Here is a 16,853-nt window from a genome sequence, read left to right on the forward strand (position 1 = left end):
CTGTTGTTTATCCCTGAAAAGATAATGGACCGCCATTTAGAATGGAATTTGGTTATAAATGTACACCTTTATTGCACTAGCTAGTATACACCTTCAAAGGTGCCCAAGAATCAGACAGGTGTCGACAAAAATGATAGCCGGAATATTTTGTTTCCAAGCCGGAGCGCACAGCCGCCACCTATATACATATATACATTCCTCCCTCCCAGCTTGAAACCACCACCACGCTTCAACGATGGCGTACAGAGTGCTGGAGGTCACCCTCCTGTCAGCCAAGGACCTGAAGAACGTGAACCTCATCACGCGGATGGAGGTGTACGCCGTGGCGACCATCTCCGGCGACCCGATCACGCGCCAGTGCACCCCGCCGGACCCCTATGGCGGCCGCAACCCGACGTGGAACGCGACGCTCCGGTTCGACGTCCCACCCACCGCCGAGGAGGCCAAGGGCGGCTGCCTCCACATCCTCCTCCGCGCCGAGCGCACGTTCGGCGCTGACCGCGACGTGGGCGAGGTCATCGTGCCCCTGCCGGAGGTTCTCACCGGCGGCGGACTCGGGGCCCCCAACATGCCGCAGTTCGCGTCCTACCAGGTCCGCAAGGTGCACCGCACCGAGACGCGCGGCGTGCTCTACCTGACGTATCGTCTCGGCCCCATCGTCGTGCCGCCACCAGCCAACGAGTGGCCGGTCGTTGGGTACCCAGTGCAGCAGGAGACGCCGCCGCAGACATCATCTTCGCCAACAAAACCGCCGTCTCCAAAGCCAACCGGTCAGGTGCCCCCTTATCCAAAACCTTCTGGGTACACAACCGCGCCATCAAAATCAGAAGGGAATGTGGCCGTGTCGCCGTCTCCAAAGCCAACCGGTCAGGTGCCCCCACCTCCAAAACATGTTGGGTACGCACGGCATATGCCGCCGTCTCCAAAGCCAATCGGTCAGGTGCCCCCTTCTCCAAAACATTCTGGGTACGCGACCACGCCATCAAAATTAGAAGGGCATGTGGCCGTGCCACCGTCTCCAAAACCAACCGGTCAGGTGCCCCCTTCTCCAAAACATTCTGGGTATGCGACCACGCCATCAAAATCAGAAGGGCATTTGGCCGTGCCACCGTCTCCAAAACCAACCAGTCAGGTGGTGTCCATGCCACCTTCTCCTAACCCGTCTACAAATCCGCCCGGTCAGTTCATGTCCATGCGGTCTGCACCATCAAAATCAGAAGGGCATGTGGCCGTGCCGCCGTCTCCAAAGCCAACTGGTCAGGTGCCCCCTTCTCCGAAACCTTCTTGGTACGCGACCGTGCCATCAAAATCAGAAGGGCATGTGGCCGTGCCGCCGTCTCCAAAGCCAACCGGTCAGCTGCCCCCTTCTCCAAAACCTTCTGAGTACGCGACCGCGCCATCAAAATCAGAAGTGCATGTGGCCGTGCCGCCGTCTCCAAAGCCAACCGGTCAGGTGCCCCCTTCTCCAAAACCAGTCCAACATGTAGTATCCATGCCGCCGCCGTCACCAAAACCAGCTGGGCATGAGGTGTCCATGCCGCCTTCTCCAAAATCACCCCGTCAACATGTGGCCATGTTGTCATCTCCGAAACCATTCAGCGGACATGCGTCCCCAACACCATACGGTCAGGTGGTGGGCGAACGCATTTTTACCAGGACCGATATCTACCGGTGTCCCATTATGCAACAACGAGCTGCCACCTAACCTAGTACCCTCCCGAGTACATGTTGAATAATCATGTCACGTTATATATATATATATATATATATATATATATATATATTACCAGATCTTTTAGTGGTGTATAAGTCGGTTGTAGTAGCCTATAAAAGCCCGTCGGTTGTAAAAGCAATAAGAGCAATCAGGCTTCAAAGCCTCTAGTCACAACTGCAATCTGGAACTTTGCTCAGTGCTCACTTGTTTGTCGAGTTGATTTTATCGGGCACTCGGCAAATCTAAAAAATAGCTGAGTGCATCGGGAGAAGAAGTCAGCAAAGACAAATGACGCTGCTACACGGTGCTATAGCACCGGTTAGTCTACTGGAGTGCTCAACCAAATTAGGAAATAAAGTAGTCCGACATCTCCGCGTTCTGAAAATAGAAAAGTTCCGATCCCACACGTTAATTTCCTCCTGCCGTGCGCGAAATGCAGGAAACGCTTTACCATTCCTTGCCTCCGTCGTAAATTCATGACCAGAAAAAAGGCAGCTCTTCATCGTGCGCAAATTCACACACAAAAAACACAAAGTAAATGCATCTGCCATCGTCTTTTCTTCCTTCAGTTCAGAACAAATATTGACATGTAAAAAATTAAAGTTTAACTACACAAAGTTAAATCCTAGAAAATATACAAGTTTTGTGCTTCTAAATTTCTAATTGAGGATGTACAAAAGGGCAGCGTGAAATGTAGAAAAAAGAAAGAAATTACATCTAAAAACTGGGGAAACCTACTATTTTCAAGATCTGCATGTAGAAAATGGAAGAAAAAAATACATCTAAAATCTGGGGAAACCTACTATTTTCAAGATCTGCATGTAGAAAATGGAGAAAAATTACATCCCCCGCTGCCATCATTCTGGATCTAATAAATAAAATAAAATCAAAAATATATCCCAGCTCCAAAATTTACAACTAGAAATGTAGAGAACCTAGTATTGTTGCATCCTTGGAGCCAGGGAGATGCGGGAGTTGAGGGAAGACGAGTCGATCCGCTGGCAGGGTCCGACGGCGTGCTGGGTCCAATGACACGTGGTAGGGGCGAGGCCCTTCCCGGCGGCGCGCCATGGAGATGGGGGGTGGGAGGGCTGCAACGCGTGGTGGAGGTGGGCGCCCTCCCGGCGGCGCGCCATGGAAACGGGGCCAGCAGCTTCGTGTGGTGGCGCCGCCCCTCCAGTCTCCCCACCATATTCGTAGCAAACAGGGAATGCTAGCAAGATAGTAGTAACTAGACAAACAGGCGGGCTTCGCCCCGCCGCCTGCACAGCGTCTTGCCACCACCTGACCAGCGAGGTAGAGCTGGGGGCGTTTCAAGAAGCAGTGACATGTTATAGAAATGGAACCCTGGCACTAATTAAACCCGGCCTTCGATCACCTACAAGTCTCTCCGAGGTACTACCCTCAGTTTTCTCAACAATCAAGCCCCATTATAAGAAGTCAAAATAATTAAGTAAAAGAAGTAAAAGCTCATCAATTATGCTAAACTTATATGCCAAAGTGATTTGACCGTACCATACTATTGTTGATTATCTATCTTTCAGTTTGGAACAACTCTTTCAGTCCATACATCTTTATATTACATATATGTACATAAAAGTACATTTCATCTACTGGAACAGAAAAGAAAAGGGAGTCATATAACTATAGATGGGTTTTCTTTTCCAATCCATCCCAGTCGGCCAGTCCAAGTCTTTGATATTAGTCCCTGAAGCTCCAGAGAAAAGGAAGTGTTCCTCTTTTGTCATGTGATCTAAAAGAAAATAATACACAATACCCGAAGATAAAATGATCTTGTCGAGACATGAATATACCTCACAAACCAATCCAATAATATAAAAAAGGAACTTTGTTGACAATTAAATCAGCAAAGCATTAGATATTTAATCAGTACTTTTTTATCAACGGAAACAGGAGAAGTGAAACAAAATGGTAATTATCTTAGGCAACAAAATCCACATACTTATTTACTTACTGGGATGAAAAAAATAGAATTACTGATCATAGCTGATACTATAAACCTAGTGACATTTTGGATGGAAGATTTCAGATAGTTTGGTCGTTGAAAAAATAACCCAGATGGTGAGTTGGTATAAGAATCCAAAATGTAAACCTCAATATATGTGCTCCTTTTACATTACTGAATCAACCGTTAGATAGAATATTAAGCACACAACTGTAGCATAGATGGTATGGAAAATTAAACTACTGCGAGAAGAAAAAGGTAGGATCTACCATACAAAAAAATACCGAGTCACTAAATTGTACAATGAAATAAATAAATCCCTACTTGGAGGAGTGTTCGACAGCCCATCAAATATCTTCAATGGATGTGTGAGGATGGACCTGTTCCACCAATGCATTGCACACTAAAAACTGAACAACTGTTGGTAAAAAATTATGAGAAGAAATGGAAAAGCAGTTGGCACCATACCAATCTACCCTTAGGAGAGAATGCATAGTAGATCCCAGCAAGAATACTTCCGGCAATCATATGAAGGAACACCTCAACTCCAAGAACATGGCAGTAAGCTGCTCAATCGCATAGAGAAACAAGTATGAGTCATTTTAGTTCTGAGGTAACTGAGGTAAGGCATCTAGGATTGGGAAATATAAATAGACATAGGTAGGGAGACTTTGTCAAGTTCAGAGGTAGACAACCTTCCATCGATGTGATGAACCACCTCTTGATCATGCTGGCAGTTTCTCAGATGCTGAAGCTCTAGTACAATTTCATGCCACGGGAAGTCATAAGATGATAATCACAATATCCTTTGTCTACACAAATCATGTTGTATTGGGACATAATCTGATATTTTGTATATCAGACACTTCTCTGTTTCTAACAGATTCAAGGCTTTATATAGTGTTGCACCTATCCTGCATCTAGGCATCACAACAGTTGCCTGCCTAGATTTCCCTGCATTAACTACTATCAATACGACCGCAAAGACGCCAAATGAAATTGCCTTATTGCCTTGGTTACTATCCAATGCTATAGTTACCTGGGTCCCAAGAAGCAGACCAAAGGCCTCCTAGGAACACCTTAAATTCCACAGCAATTGACCACCTTCGTTTTATAGAAATTGTAGCAGCAAATATTGGCTCAAGGAACACCACGACCATTGTCCAGCTGCAACTGCAAACCATGCCAGCGGATAAATAAACTGTTTAGTCTGACCGGTAAGAAAACATTAGGAGTACTTGTTTGATTTATCATCCCATACCGTCCATCTCACAAGAATAATCATTCTCCGAAGCTGGTTCATTTTTGCCAACTTCTAGAGATAAGTTTCCATGATAACAGTAGTTTCTGTAACTCCAAAAATCAGCGGTGGTTGTTTGGAGTTTGACATTACAAAATATATGATGCCACATATAGGAGTAGATGTCCATGCCTCAGTTGTTGTGAAACATGATTTTTTTTGTCACTTGTCAGTAATTGTGGCAAATAATGATCCAGAACTGGCTACTCCTTCCTATAATGTGAAATTCATGAATCCATAAATCTGATAGTATTCATTTGTACAATTGTTGGGAGACAATAATCAAGATACAGGTGACTATTATATTTTCGTTATTGTATTTTCACAGTACCATATGCAGCCACATGCAGCTATAAAATTGAGGAATAAGAATAGTAATGACCTTTGCAGTAAGAGGAAGAACAACCATATTGCAGTGCAAATGCAAAAAAAGGTATATATGCAGTGTGCTTAGCAATAGGAAAATATTGACAGTGGATTAGATTAAACAACTGGAAGGGGGTGTCACGGGAGAGTTTGTGCTCCGGGGCACATGAGGAAAGATGAGGAAGATGGTTTGGTGGGAGAAGAGGGTGGCGACTTAGGGCTGCCCATCGTCAAAGAAAGCAAAGATCAATAATAGTGTACAATGTGGCACCTAAGACTCGAGGAAGAAATAGGTTGTTTCAAGTGTGCCCTCTAGGATGATAAGCATGAAGGCATGCCATCCATTCGCTAGAATAAAAGACCATACCTATCTATCCGTATTGTTCCGACAATAGAGTTAGAAAAAGTAAAATTATAGGTCACCTAAAAATTGTATAAATAAAAGCACCAAGACATGCTATGCCCTTTCATGAACTCCAACTCTCTCGGATGTGTGCTCCTTGTTTTTTTCTGTGCAATCGTTCCATCAAGTATTAGTACATACGGCCAGTGTGCATGTCTACAACATCAAAGCCAGAAGTGAAACTCAATGAAGCAAAAAAAGAATTCATGGAAAAAAAAAACCAACTCCTGGCTGACACAACCACATACTTTTACTCAAACAGCTGAAGTGCACACTCGAGACAAAAATAACACAAATAGGAAGAGGACCTGGAAACACGCGCCACACCAAGATGTTGGCAGGAGGGAGGAGGCGTCTGTCGAGCCGGGCGGGGGTAGGGGACGACGTCCCATGTAGGATGGAGATCGCAGGTGGGGCATTTAGGAGAAGATGGCACCTCGATCGACTAACAACACTGGGAAACAAAGAAAATAACTTATACAGTGAATAAATTATGAGTTCATAAATTATAACATCTCTAGCTTGATGGCTCAGCAGCATAAATTATGTTAGTACTTCCTACAGGGTTACAGCATGTCACATTAAGGATTCCTTGACCTTCTTGATATAAATTCCTTGACCCTTCTAGGCAAAAATGGACTTTGAAAGTGTGACAATACATGTTCCTTCCCTCAAAGCAACTGCATGTGTTTTGTTTATCCTTAGCAGAACACTGCAATTCCTAGACCATATGGTGAGCCTAATAAAAATGCACTATGGCCAGAAGACTATTCAATTTCCTCAAAACTCATCATGGTATAACATAGTACTATGTGTGAAATATGACATTGCCTAGAATGTTTCATTATCCATACTAATAGCTGTAAAATTCACCAACGACAATAAAAGTTTGTTGTAGTTGGCAAAAGGAAGGCATCACATAATGCATCTTCTGAAAGGCACCAAAACAACACATATATATTATCTATACCTCATGTTCCTGAATAAATGAAGTGTGGCACTACCAAAAGCACCAAAACAACAACAGACCAGTAAATGGTATTAATAAAAACCTAAACAATCAAATATTTCTCAAACTCTCACACAATCCTTTCAAGAGAAAATCAGTATATCTTCAATCGAAGCGAACAAAACTCATATACGTACAGATTTATCTTAGTAATGGATATAATTAATCAAGAAAGTACAAAAATGGACTAAATAGATTACCTCCACGGCAGCTGGTGGCAAAGCCTGGTTGCTGCAGAGAATGGAGGTGGTGGAGGGAGAGCTGGGTGTGGTGAGCGGCGTCGGTTGGCGAACGGGCATGCTCGAGCAACAGATAAACACGGGGAGCTTCGGCAGCTGAGCGGCGAGTGTAGCGAGAAAGGAAGGAGGGCGGGATGGTCCAAGGCGGGGCGAAGGCGGTGTTGTGGAGGTCACCGGAGGAGGATGGAGCTGGAGAGAAGGCCATCGACATGGAGGTGGGCCCGGCGCGCGCAGCCTGAGGGGAGCGGGAGGTGGCTGCGCTGGGCATAGCTGGTGGGAGCATGGCATCGCGCGGATGGACGCGCAGGGAGGCGTGGCAGGGAGCCGGCACGAGGCGAGTCAGCCACGGCGGAGGCACGTGGTGAGTCAGCCATGGTGGAGCCGGGCTTGGGCAGGCGGCGCATGAGCCAGCAGGACGCGATGGTCGGGGGCGGTGCACGTGGGCGGATGGAGGCGCAGAGCCGGAACAGCACACGACATGGGGGAGCGGAGCGAGGGGCGAGCGGGAGCCGGGGGCGGGCGGAGCCTGCCGGCAGGGGCGAGCGCGTGCGGGCGTGCAGCCGGAGGGCGGCTAGACAGGCGGAGAAGGCGGCACGGAGCAGCGGGTGCGGATGTGCAGGGGGCGTTGCGGCAGCGGAGCTAGAGCCGGGGCCCTGCCGGCGCGGGCACGGGAGGCAGCGGCGCTCGGCGTGTGTTGGAGAGGAGCGTGTGGCAGAGTCGAGCGCCGTGGGCGCGGTCGGAGGAAGATGTGGCGCAGCTGCGGGTGGCCGGAGAGGAGGCGGGCGACATCCGTGGAGGCCTGCAGCGTGGCAGCGCTAACCCTAGCGCCGTCGCTTTGCTGCAAGCGAGACCAGGCGAGGGACGGGAGGAGGCGACGCGGGCGAAGACAGGAGACGATAGGGCTGAGCTTTCGCGGTAAAAAAACATACAGTATCCCTGACTCGCTGGCTCGCTGTGTTGTGGACCAAAATCTGATTGGGGCCATTGTCGTAACATGAGAACAGTCCCACGCGGTAACAAAAAACAATGTTTACCGGCGATCCAGGCCCCTCGTTTTCCAAATCCAATGGCTGATAAAGCTCACGGTGGTAGTGGCTTCAAATGCGTGGGTCCACTTGTAGAAAAAGGGGCAACAATACCGGTTCCAGAGGGGCTTTTGTACCGGTTAAGCAACCGGTACAAAAGGTTCGGTACAAAAGGCCTCCCCCTTTGGTACCGGTTCCTTACAAACCGGTATTAAAGGGCCTCCACGTGGGCACTGATACGTCTCCAATGTATTTATAATTTCTGATGTTTCATGCTAGTTTTATGATAATACCTACATGTTTTATATACACTTTATATCATTTTTATGCATTTTCCGGGACTAACCTATTAACAAGATGCCGAAGCACCAGTTCCTGTTTTCTGCTGTTTTTGGTTTCAGAAATCCTACACAGGAAATATTCTCGGAATTGGACGAAGCAAAAGCCCACGGTCTTATTTTCCACGGAGGCTTCCAGAACACCGAAGAGGAGACGAAGAGGAGCCACGAGGCGGCCACACCCTAGGGGGGCGCGGCCCCACCCCTGGCTGCGCCACCCTATGGGGTGGGCCCCTCGGGACTCCACCGACATCGCCCCTTCGCCTATATATTCCTCCGTCTCCGAAAACCCTAACATAGTCGACGATATTCCACGAAGAGTTCCGTAGCCGCCGCCATCGCGAAGCCAAGTTCGGGGGACAGAAGTCTCTATTCCGGCACGCCGCCGGGACGGGGAAATGCCCCCGGAATCCATCTCCATCGACTCCATCGCCATCTTCATCGCCGTTGCTGTCTCCCATGATGAGGAGGGAGTAGTTCTCCCCCGAGGCTGAGGGCTCTACCGGTAGCTATGTGGTTAATCTCTCTCTCCCATGGTGTGATCTTTATGTGATCATGAGCTTTGTATCACTATTAATCTATGTGCTACTCTAGTGATGTTATTAAAGTAGTTTATTCCTCCTCCATGATGTAAAAGGACAGCGTGTGCATCATGTAGTACTTGGCGTAGGCTATGATTGTAATCTCTTGTGGATTATGAAGTTAACTATTACTATGATAGTATTGATGTGATCTATTCCCCCTTTCATAGCTATTGTTGACAGTGTGTATGCTATGTTAGTACTCGGTCTAAATTGCAATGGTATTATCTTGGATTATGATTTGATGAGGATATCCCTATGAGTGGTGTTTGTCAAGTACTTGATGAACTTTGAGTGGAGCTTTCGTAGCCACTACGTGATGATTAGTGATTCCAATAGGAGAGTAATTCAGAGTATCACAAGTGAAGTTTTGTAATCTAGTTGAATATGTAGATGTTGCTCTTGTCTATTATGCACTCTAGAGGTTACTTTAATATGAACTCCGGACGTTATGGAGCTTGTTTACTCCGGCTTGAGGTGTGCTTTTGTAGCCCTACACAATGAATGGTGTTTGTTATCCAACAAGAGAGTGTTTGAGAGTAGTATTTATACAATTATCTGATCATTGTTGAGAGTATCCACTAGTGAAAGTATGATCCCTAGGCCTTATTTCTAAGCATTGAAACACCGTTTCCAACAAGTTCTGCTACATGTTTGCTTCCTGCCATTTTTATTTCAGATTGCAATTACTACTTACAATCATCCATATTACTTGTATTTCACTATCTCTTCGCCGAACTAGTGCACCTATACATCTGACAAGTGTATTAGGTGTGTTGGGGACACAAGAGACTTCTTGTATCTTAATTGCAGGGTTGCTTGAGAGGGATATCTTTGACCTCTACCTCCCTGAGTTCGATAAACCTTGGGTGATTCACTTAAGGGAAACTTGCTGCTGTTCTACAAACCTCTGCTCTTGGAGGCCCAACACTGTCTACAGGAATAGAAGCGTGCGTAGACATCAGGCACCCAGGAGAGCGCAGGGCTAGGGAGCTTTGGTACCGGTTTGTAATACGAACCGGTACCAAAGGTTGTCTGCCGCGGCAGAGAAAATGCACAAATCTCTGTCACGGCAGAGAATTCAGGGTTTAAGGTTTTAGGAGGGGTTTAGGGGTATCGGACCGTTTCATATCGTGTCGATGCGCCTGCTACGCGTTTGGGTTTAGGTAGTACATGAAGATAAAGGTGATGCATAGCAACTTGGTGCATATAATATAACACATGTAATTGCATAAGATCGTAAATTAAGTAGTACATGCATGAAGATCGATCTTCATGCATATATAGTGGTACTCTTCGAGGCATATACTATCTATTACATGTAGCATAGTGGTACTCTCCGAGTCAAACTATATGTTACATGTACATCTTCATTCATAGTGGAACTCTCCGAATGGCGGTATGACGTCCCGAAGGAAAAATCCCGCCAATTCATCGCCAATTGCTTTGAAGCGTTCCTCGATTGAGATCCTGTCCCACTTTCTTGCCAACTGTAAAAGAATGAGATACAAATGAATACATAAGCTATGTTTGTGTGTATATATATATCAAATCACAAACAAACAATTATTACTGAAACTAAGCACAACTTATGGTAACAAAATAAATTTGTGAATATTGTTTTCGTACCTCTTTCTTTCTTTGATTATTCGTTCTCTCGCTGACAATTCTGTGGATGTACTCGCAAACGTAGTATCCACGTAGATTAGTCCCCTCTGGTTGTTGCGGGTATTTCTGTACAAGAATATAATTCAATGAAACAATAATCAAGTATGATAAAGGTGTGTGGACCTAGGTAGTACTACTTACTTTGTTCGCACGCCATATCAGCTTCGGTTTCCATTCATGGGACCGATCTTCCTTGATGAACATTTCCCATACACTGCCCGACAAAAGAAAATGCATAAAAGAGTTATCAATTAGTTGATATCAGGAAATTAACGAAAAGACCGATAAGAATTAAAATTACTTTTTGAGCATAAAAAAGCCGTCTTGTATAGTATAGCCTCTTTGCTTTGTGAGTCAAAGACTTCAACCTCTCCTTCGTACATTTTAATGACGATAAGAATAAAGTGGAACCTGCGCACGTTTAAATATGCAGTGTCATATATATGTAAGTCATCAGTTAAAATTTGAACTTCTCGTGAGCAAAATAGAATGTGTTATAAGACAGTAACACTCACTTGAAGTTGTAAGGCCAAAGTATTATCCTTTTGTCACGTTGTCACTTTAAAAACCTTAGAAAAGTCTCCGGTGTATCCCAGTTATAGATGGGATCCTCTATGGTTTTTTCACGCATTGTATCCAGGTCAATGAACCCAATGTGCTTGATTTCATCCCTTTTGCATTCGAGCATCTTCGATCTGCATAATATAGCGCACAAAAGATTATAATTTGCAGACAATGAACGAGCTGAGCTAAAGACTTCTCAAATTACATAAATAAATCACTTAAAGACAATAGCAACTGATGATTGATTTGTCGAGGGCCCGGAGATTGTATAACTGAAAAAGTTCGCCGAAGTCAACGCTCACAGAGTATTCTTGGAAGTAGTGCTCTTCCTTAACTCGCACCATGATAGACTCGATCCCTCTCTTTGTGGGATTACTATACCACGCATGCAAATTACGCATACTTGTTGGTAGCTTCTGAGATTCTCGACCAAATCTTTCCCTTGAACAAATTTATATTCTACTTCAGCGAAGGGGTAATCGATGTATTGTCGAGAACTTTGAACGACCTTCTCGTCAAACACCATGAGAGGGGGGACCGATTGAACGGGTTGTTCTCTGAGTTGGTGCATTTGTTGTTTCCCTTTTTTCACTGTGACACCCGATTGATTGCGTTCTTTCGCCTCCACCATCTCGTCATACGACCTTTCAATAGAACGCCTATAGTCAGATGGCGGCGATAGTACAGGGTCATATAGATTCTCAACGGTACGCACAACTTTCACCGGATCTAATGTCTTCTCAAAAGGTATCTCTGGCGCTTTCTTAGCAAAAAAGGATTTCAGCTAGGACTTACAGCTTTGCTCATTTTCCTCGATACTCATTTCCCAAGGTAACTTCTCAATAGGCGGCAGTAGTTTCTCCATTCTAGATCTCTTCCTAGGTGGAGTACCGTTCCGCTTAAAGGACGCTGTCTTACGCGGAGGATCTCGAGATGGTGGACTCACGCGGGGGTCTCTCTCAGGTAGGTGTGGACTTTGCTGCTCCTGTGGACTGCTACCAGGAGGAGTCGATGGCCTTTGCTGCTCATGTGGACCGCTACCAAGAGGAGTCGGTGGCCTTTCCTGCTCATGTGGACTTCTACGAGGAGTCGGTGGCCTTTGCAAAAGGACGATGTATTTCTTCGGCCATAGGGTGAAACCGTGCATGACATCGGCCATTGTCCTCTCATCGTCACCTCTAGGAAAATCAAGCTCCACTGTTTCAAAACCCGAAACAACTTCATCCACCCCGACACGAACACAGCCAGGTGGAATGGGCATATGATGGTGCGTTGCTCCATCTTCATTTGGGTAAACATAGCCGACCGCCACCTTAACAGACGCGCTGTCTTCTCCGTGACGTAATCCACGGGGTAACTTCCTCCACATCCGTCAAGATGCGTGGAACCCACACTGCTTCTTCGCTGAGATGGGGCGGCATCGGCTTGAGGATCCTGTAGAAACATCGGCTGATCAGGTGCCCTCTGATTTTTCTCAAGCGCCTCCACCTTATTTAACAATTCCGTTAACCTGTCCGACTCCTTCTTCTTCTTTCGCGAACGGCTTCTATAAGTGTCAGCGCACTCCGGCCACGCTTCCTTCAGGGTCTGACCTGGGCAAGCTCGAACCCGTCCAATGTGTTCAGGATTCCCCAAAGCGAGTGTCAGCTCGTCATTCTCTCTATCGGGAATGTACTCTCCCTTTCTGACCTTTTCAATTGCATCTACAAGCTGCTTCGTGATTGCTTCAATTTTGTCCTTCCATTTCCCCTGCGCAACGATCTACCATGTCTTTGGGTCCAACCCTGCCCCATGCGCGAACAACCAGAACTTGGACCGGTCGGGCCAGTACCATGTCTGTGGAGTGATTCCGTTTGCCATCAGTTCATTTTCAAATGCTGTCCACTTCGGAATGGCAGTCTTGTAGCCACCTGACCCCAAATGATGGAAAAGTTTCTTCTTTGAAGCATTTTTCGTATTTGTGACCGATCGGGACTTGGCAGTAGTCGATTGCTTATACCTCTTAAATGCGGGCTAGTGATCTTTTATCTTCACTAGATTATCATCGAATACTGGATCTTCATGCTTATATTTGTCCCATAAATTTTTCTTCCATGTCTGGAATTGTGTGGCCATCTTCTTCAGAGTCCATTCCTTGACTTTCTTCTTCTGGCCTTCCGTCATTTCTTCCGGTAGGCTGAAGCGTGTCAGTAGAGTGTCCCAAAGAAATTTTTTCAGCGCGTCGTTGACATAACTAGCTTCAGTCCCCGCGTTCTTTGGCTTATGCCACTCTTGAATGCTGATCGGTACATGGTCCCTAACAAGAACTCCAGCTTGATTTGTAAATTTGCGGCAGTGATCTTTGGGATGCACCGGTTCACCATTATCCTCAAATGCGGTGAGGGCTAACCTACCCTCGCCCTTTAGCAGTTGCGTCGGGCCTCGTTTTGTTTTAACAGGCTTGCTCGATGATCCAGAAGGCTAAAAGAAAAATGATTCGTTAATAAGTGCAATACAAATAAATGAATGCATCTACTGATGAACATAGACTTGATACATAAATATACACCTCGCCGGAGTTTGTTATGGACACTTCGTTGTCTCTTCTAATCTCTTCAGACTCAAGTCCATCACCGACATCGTTCAGAAAATCTGTGAACTCATAGTCATCTCCATCGGGTTCCGGCCCACGGGCACTCTCAAATATCAATTTCTACACCGCTTCTTCTTGATCCTCATCTCGGACGAAGGTGCCGTCCTCCATAGCTCAATGTCACTACAAACTTAAGAAAGCAATTATTTCATTCATCATGTCTTGATCATAATAGATTGCTAGATGGATAACAATTGAAATGAAGAAAGCAACTCCTCGGCGTTCCCCCTCCTCCTCTCGCTCTTCTCTCTTTTTCTCGACCCTAACCCTAACACTCGGTGCTCCTCCTCTCGCTCTTCTCTCTATTTCTCGACCCTAACTCTATGTCGCGGCAGCACCGCCACGGACTCGGCACCGCCACGGACTCGGCGCTACGGACTCGGTCACGGCCACGGACTCGGCACCGCCACGGACTCGGCGCTCCTCCTCCTCTCGCTCTTCTCTATTTCTCTCCACCTCTACTCGGCGCTCCTCATCGATGTCGCGGCGGTACCGCCACGGACTCGGTGCCCCTCCTCCTCTCGCTCTTCTCTATTTCTCTCCATCTCTACAGTTGTGATAGCTATCTTACAGTATTCAGAGAAGGAAATTATCAAGCATTTCATAAGGCATGCCTAGGTTTAGCCAGCACTAGTCCAATATGAATCAGTAAGCAACTTGAGATTTACAATACAAGGTAGTCGGTAGACGCTGCTAGTGTTACCCAAAAACTGAAGCTAAATATTTTGGAAGTGCCACAACAGGGGGGAAGCCCAACAATGTCAACATCTGATAGTCCAATAGAAACCTATCTACAAAATGAAATAAATCCAGTTTGAACTACCAAAACTGTATATATCCTTAACAGCATATTGATCACAAGAAACAAGAAAACACCTTGCATACACATCACTTCATCATTGCGAGGGGAAAAAAAAAATTCCAAGGCATATTGTTAGCATCACAAAGCAAATGGAGATCCACATACATGCCAGGATTATAATTCTCCAAATGCCAACAACGGCCAAGATTAACCAACAAGTTGCAATACAAATAAATTATTCACAAACAGAGAAGTAAGCAGAAACCAAATTCATGAAAGCAAAGACAATGAGCACAAGGACTCGCGCACGGCGAGCCAGAGCTCGGCCAACTCCAACCTCGCCACGCTCATCTCCATGTTCGGCAACAAGAACCTCTCGCCGCAGGACATGACGACGCTCTCTTCTCTCTCTCAACTCTCTCACACTCTAAAGGCTGCGGATGGCCATCGTGGTTGCCGTGGCGACCATGGCTCTGGCGGTGTTTTCTTTTCTTTTTCTATTTCTATTTCTTTTTCTTTTCTATTTCTTTTATTTTATTTTTTCTGTTTCTGTTTCTTTTCCTTTTATTTTTATTTTTATTTTTCTTTTCTATTTCTTTTCTTTTCTTTGTCTGTTTCTTTTTCTTTTCTATTTCTATTTCTTTTATTTTCTTTTTTCTGTTTCTATTTATTTTCTATTTCTTTTTCTTTTCTATTTCTATTTATTTTCTATTTCTTTTTTCTATTTCTTTTCTATTTCTTTTCTATTTCTTTTCTTTACTCCCGCCACGACGCCGTCCGTGCGGGAAAGTTTCCCGCCACGACGCCGCGCGGGAGGAATAGGGCAGGAATAAAATTTTATTACGATTGAACTGGAATTAAAGTACAAAGCTCAACTGAAAATTAAGATACATGGCTAGATTCGAATGTTGGAGTCATTCAATCATACTCGTGCCTAGCCCTATAAACGTCGCCACTGTAGTCATCGTAGTCGCCGATGTCGTCGTCGCTGGCATCGGGGTCGCGGTAGTCGAACCTCGGCGGGTGAGCACGCGTGGACTGGAACTGAGGGTAGCGCAGGCGGGGGCCACAGTAGGCCATGATGCTCTGGAGAGTCCGGCTGCGCCACCACAGCCGACGGCCGGCCTCGTTGAAGTTCGAATGAGGCGGGCCATCCTCCTCGTGCCTGGCAAGCGCACTCTCACGCTGATTGATGAAGAAGCTGTCCCAAGTCGGGCTGTAGTCGGGATGCCACTGGGGATTCCTCTGCTGCTCTGGCGTGAGCTCGAAGTAGTAGTGGTCGTGATAGCCATCTGGCGCGCCACACCTAGAGGGATAGGAGGGACCGGTACGCCTCCGACGCTCAGCAACCAGCCGGTCGGGACGCGGTAGCCCGGCGGGCAGGGGTAGTTCGAGGCGCACAGTGCCTCCGCCTCCCGGGGGGTTAGAGATACGATGGAATCCATGGGAGAGAATGATGAGTCTAGTTGTGATATGTAAATGGAGGCCAAGCGTACATATATATACTGAAAAAATGGCGGGAAGACGGAGGCGGGAAGACAGAGGCGGGAACCGGTGGAAAGCGCGGGAAGAAAATAGGCGGGAACACAGTGGCGCGGGAAACTTTCATCCCGGGTGGGGGCTCAAACCGGGACAAAAGATGGGGGGGTCTTATCTGGGGAGGCTTATCTGGGAGGGCCTTATCTGGGGGCTGGCTAACCTTTAGTACCGGTTGGTGGGTGCAACCGAGACTAAAGGTGGTTTTTCTGTCATCTACAAAACTATCGGTGGGATAAGGACGCGTGGGTAACCTTTAGTACCGGCTGGTGGGTGAAACCGGGACTAAAGCTGTCAGCAGGATAAGGACACGTGGGTGGACGCACTGCGCAATGAGATAAAGCATGTAGCGCACGATGCCCTGTCCGAGGAACAAGACAAAGCAGAAGCGGTGCCGTGCCTATAAAAGGAACACCGATACGCCTTGGCAAGCAGATCAACAAGCAGGTAGGGAGAGTTTCATCCCCATGGATGGAGGAAAGGGTTGGGAAATCTCCCGTGGCGGAACTTCTCGAAGGTGCCCTTGGTGCACACGCCCTATGGCATCTTCGGAAGTTCCGCCTCGGAAAATATTTTCCTGCTAGCCCGTGAATGACTCCATCTCCTCTAACAGTGTTGGGGAAAGGGTTGGGAAATCTCCCGTGGCGGAACTTCTCGAATATGCCCTTCGTGCACATGCCCTATGGCATATTCGGAAGTTCCGCCTCGGA

General features: G+C 46.6%; 1 protein-coding gene and 1 long non-coding RNA gene across 5 annotated transcripts; one reads left to right on the forward strand and one right to left on the reverse strand.

The window, feature by feature from the left end:
* The first annotated feature begins 205 nt into the window (after positions 1 to 205).
* LOC127309039 (uncharacterized) lies at positions 206 to 1,888 on the forward strand. Its single transcript, XM_051340025.2, has one exon. It carries the CDS (start codon positions 236 to 238, stop codon positions 1,703 to 1,705), a length of 1,470 nt encoding a protein of 489 aa, XP_051195985.1. The 5' UTR covers positions 206 to 235; the 3' UTR covers positions 1,706 to 1,888.
* Positions 1,889 to 2,830: 942 nt separating this feature from the next.
* LOC127309040 (uncharacterized) lies at positions 2,831 to 8,160 on the reverse strand. 4 transcript variants are annotated; one of them, XR_007856920.2, is made up of 7 exons: positions 6,959 to 8,159; positions 6,058 to 6,203; positions 4,942 to 5,027; positions 4,376 to 4,853; positions 4,149 to 4,246; positions 4,005 to 4,060; positions 2,831 to 3,467 (listed from the first exon to the last, which is right to left on the reverse strand). It is a non-coding gene; the product is annotated as an uncharacterized lncRNA (long non-coding RNA). The 4 variants fall into 4 exon arrangements; XR_007856919.2 differs by having other exon boundaries at positions 4,376 to 5,027; positions 6,959 to 8,160; XR_007856918.2 differs by lacking the exons at positions 6,058 to 6,203; positions 6,959 to 8,159 and having other exon boundaries at positions 4,942 to 6,047.
* Positions 8,161 to 16,853: the final 8,693 nt, after the last annotated feature.

The sequence above is a fragment of the Lolium perenne genome, chromosome 6 (assembly GCF_019359855.2).
Source record: "Lolium perenne isolate Kyuss_39 chromosome 6, Kyuss_2.0, whole genome shotgun sequence".
In the NCBI taxonomy this organism is placed as follows: Eukaryota; Viridiplantae; Streptophyta; class Magnoliopsida; order Poales; family Poaceae; genus Lolium; species Lolium perenne.

What these genes read in the sequence shown, in the direction of transcription:
- LOC127309039 (XM_051340025.2), top strand. Translation starts at nt 236, where the DNA reads ATGGCGTACAGAGTGCTGGAGGTCACCCTCCTGTCAGCCAAGGACCTG.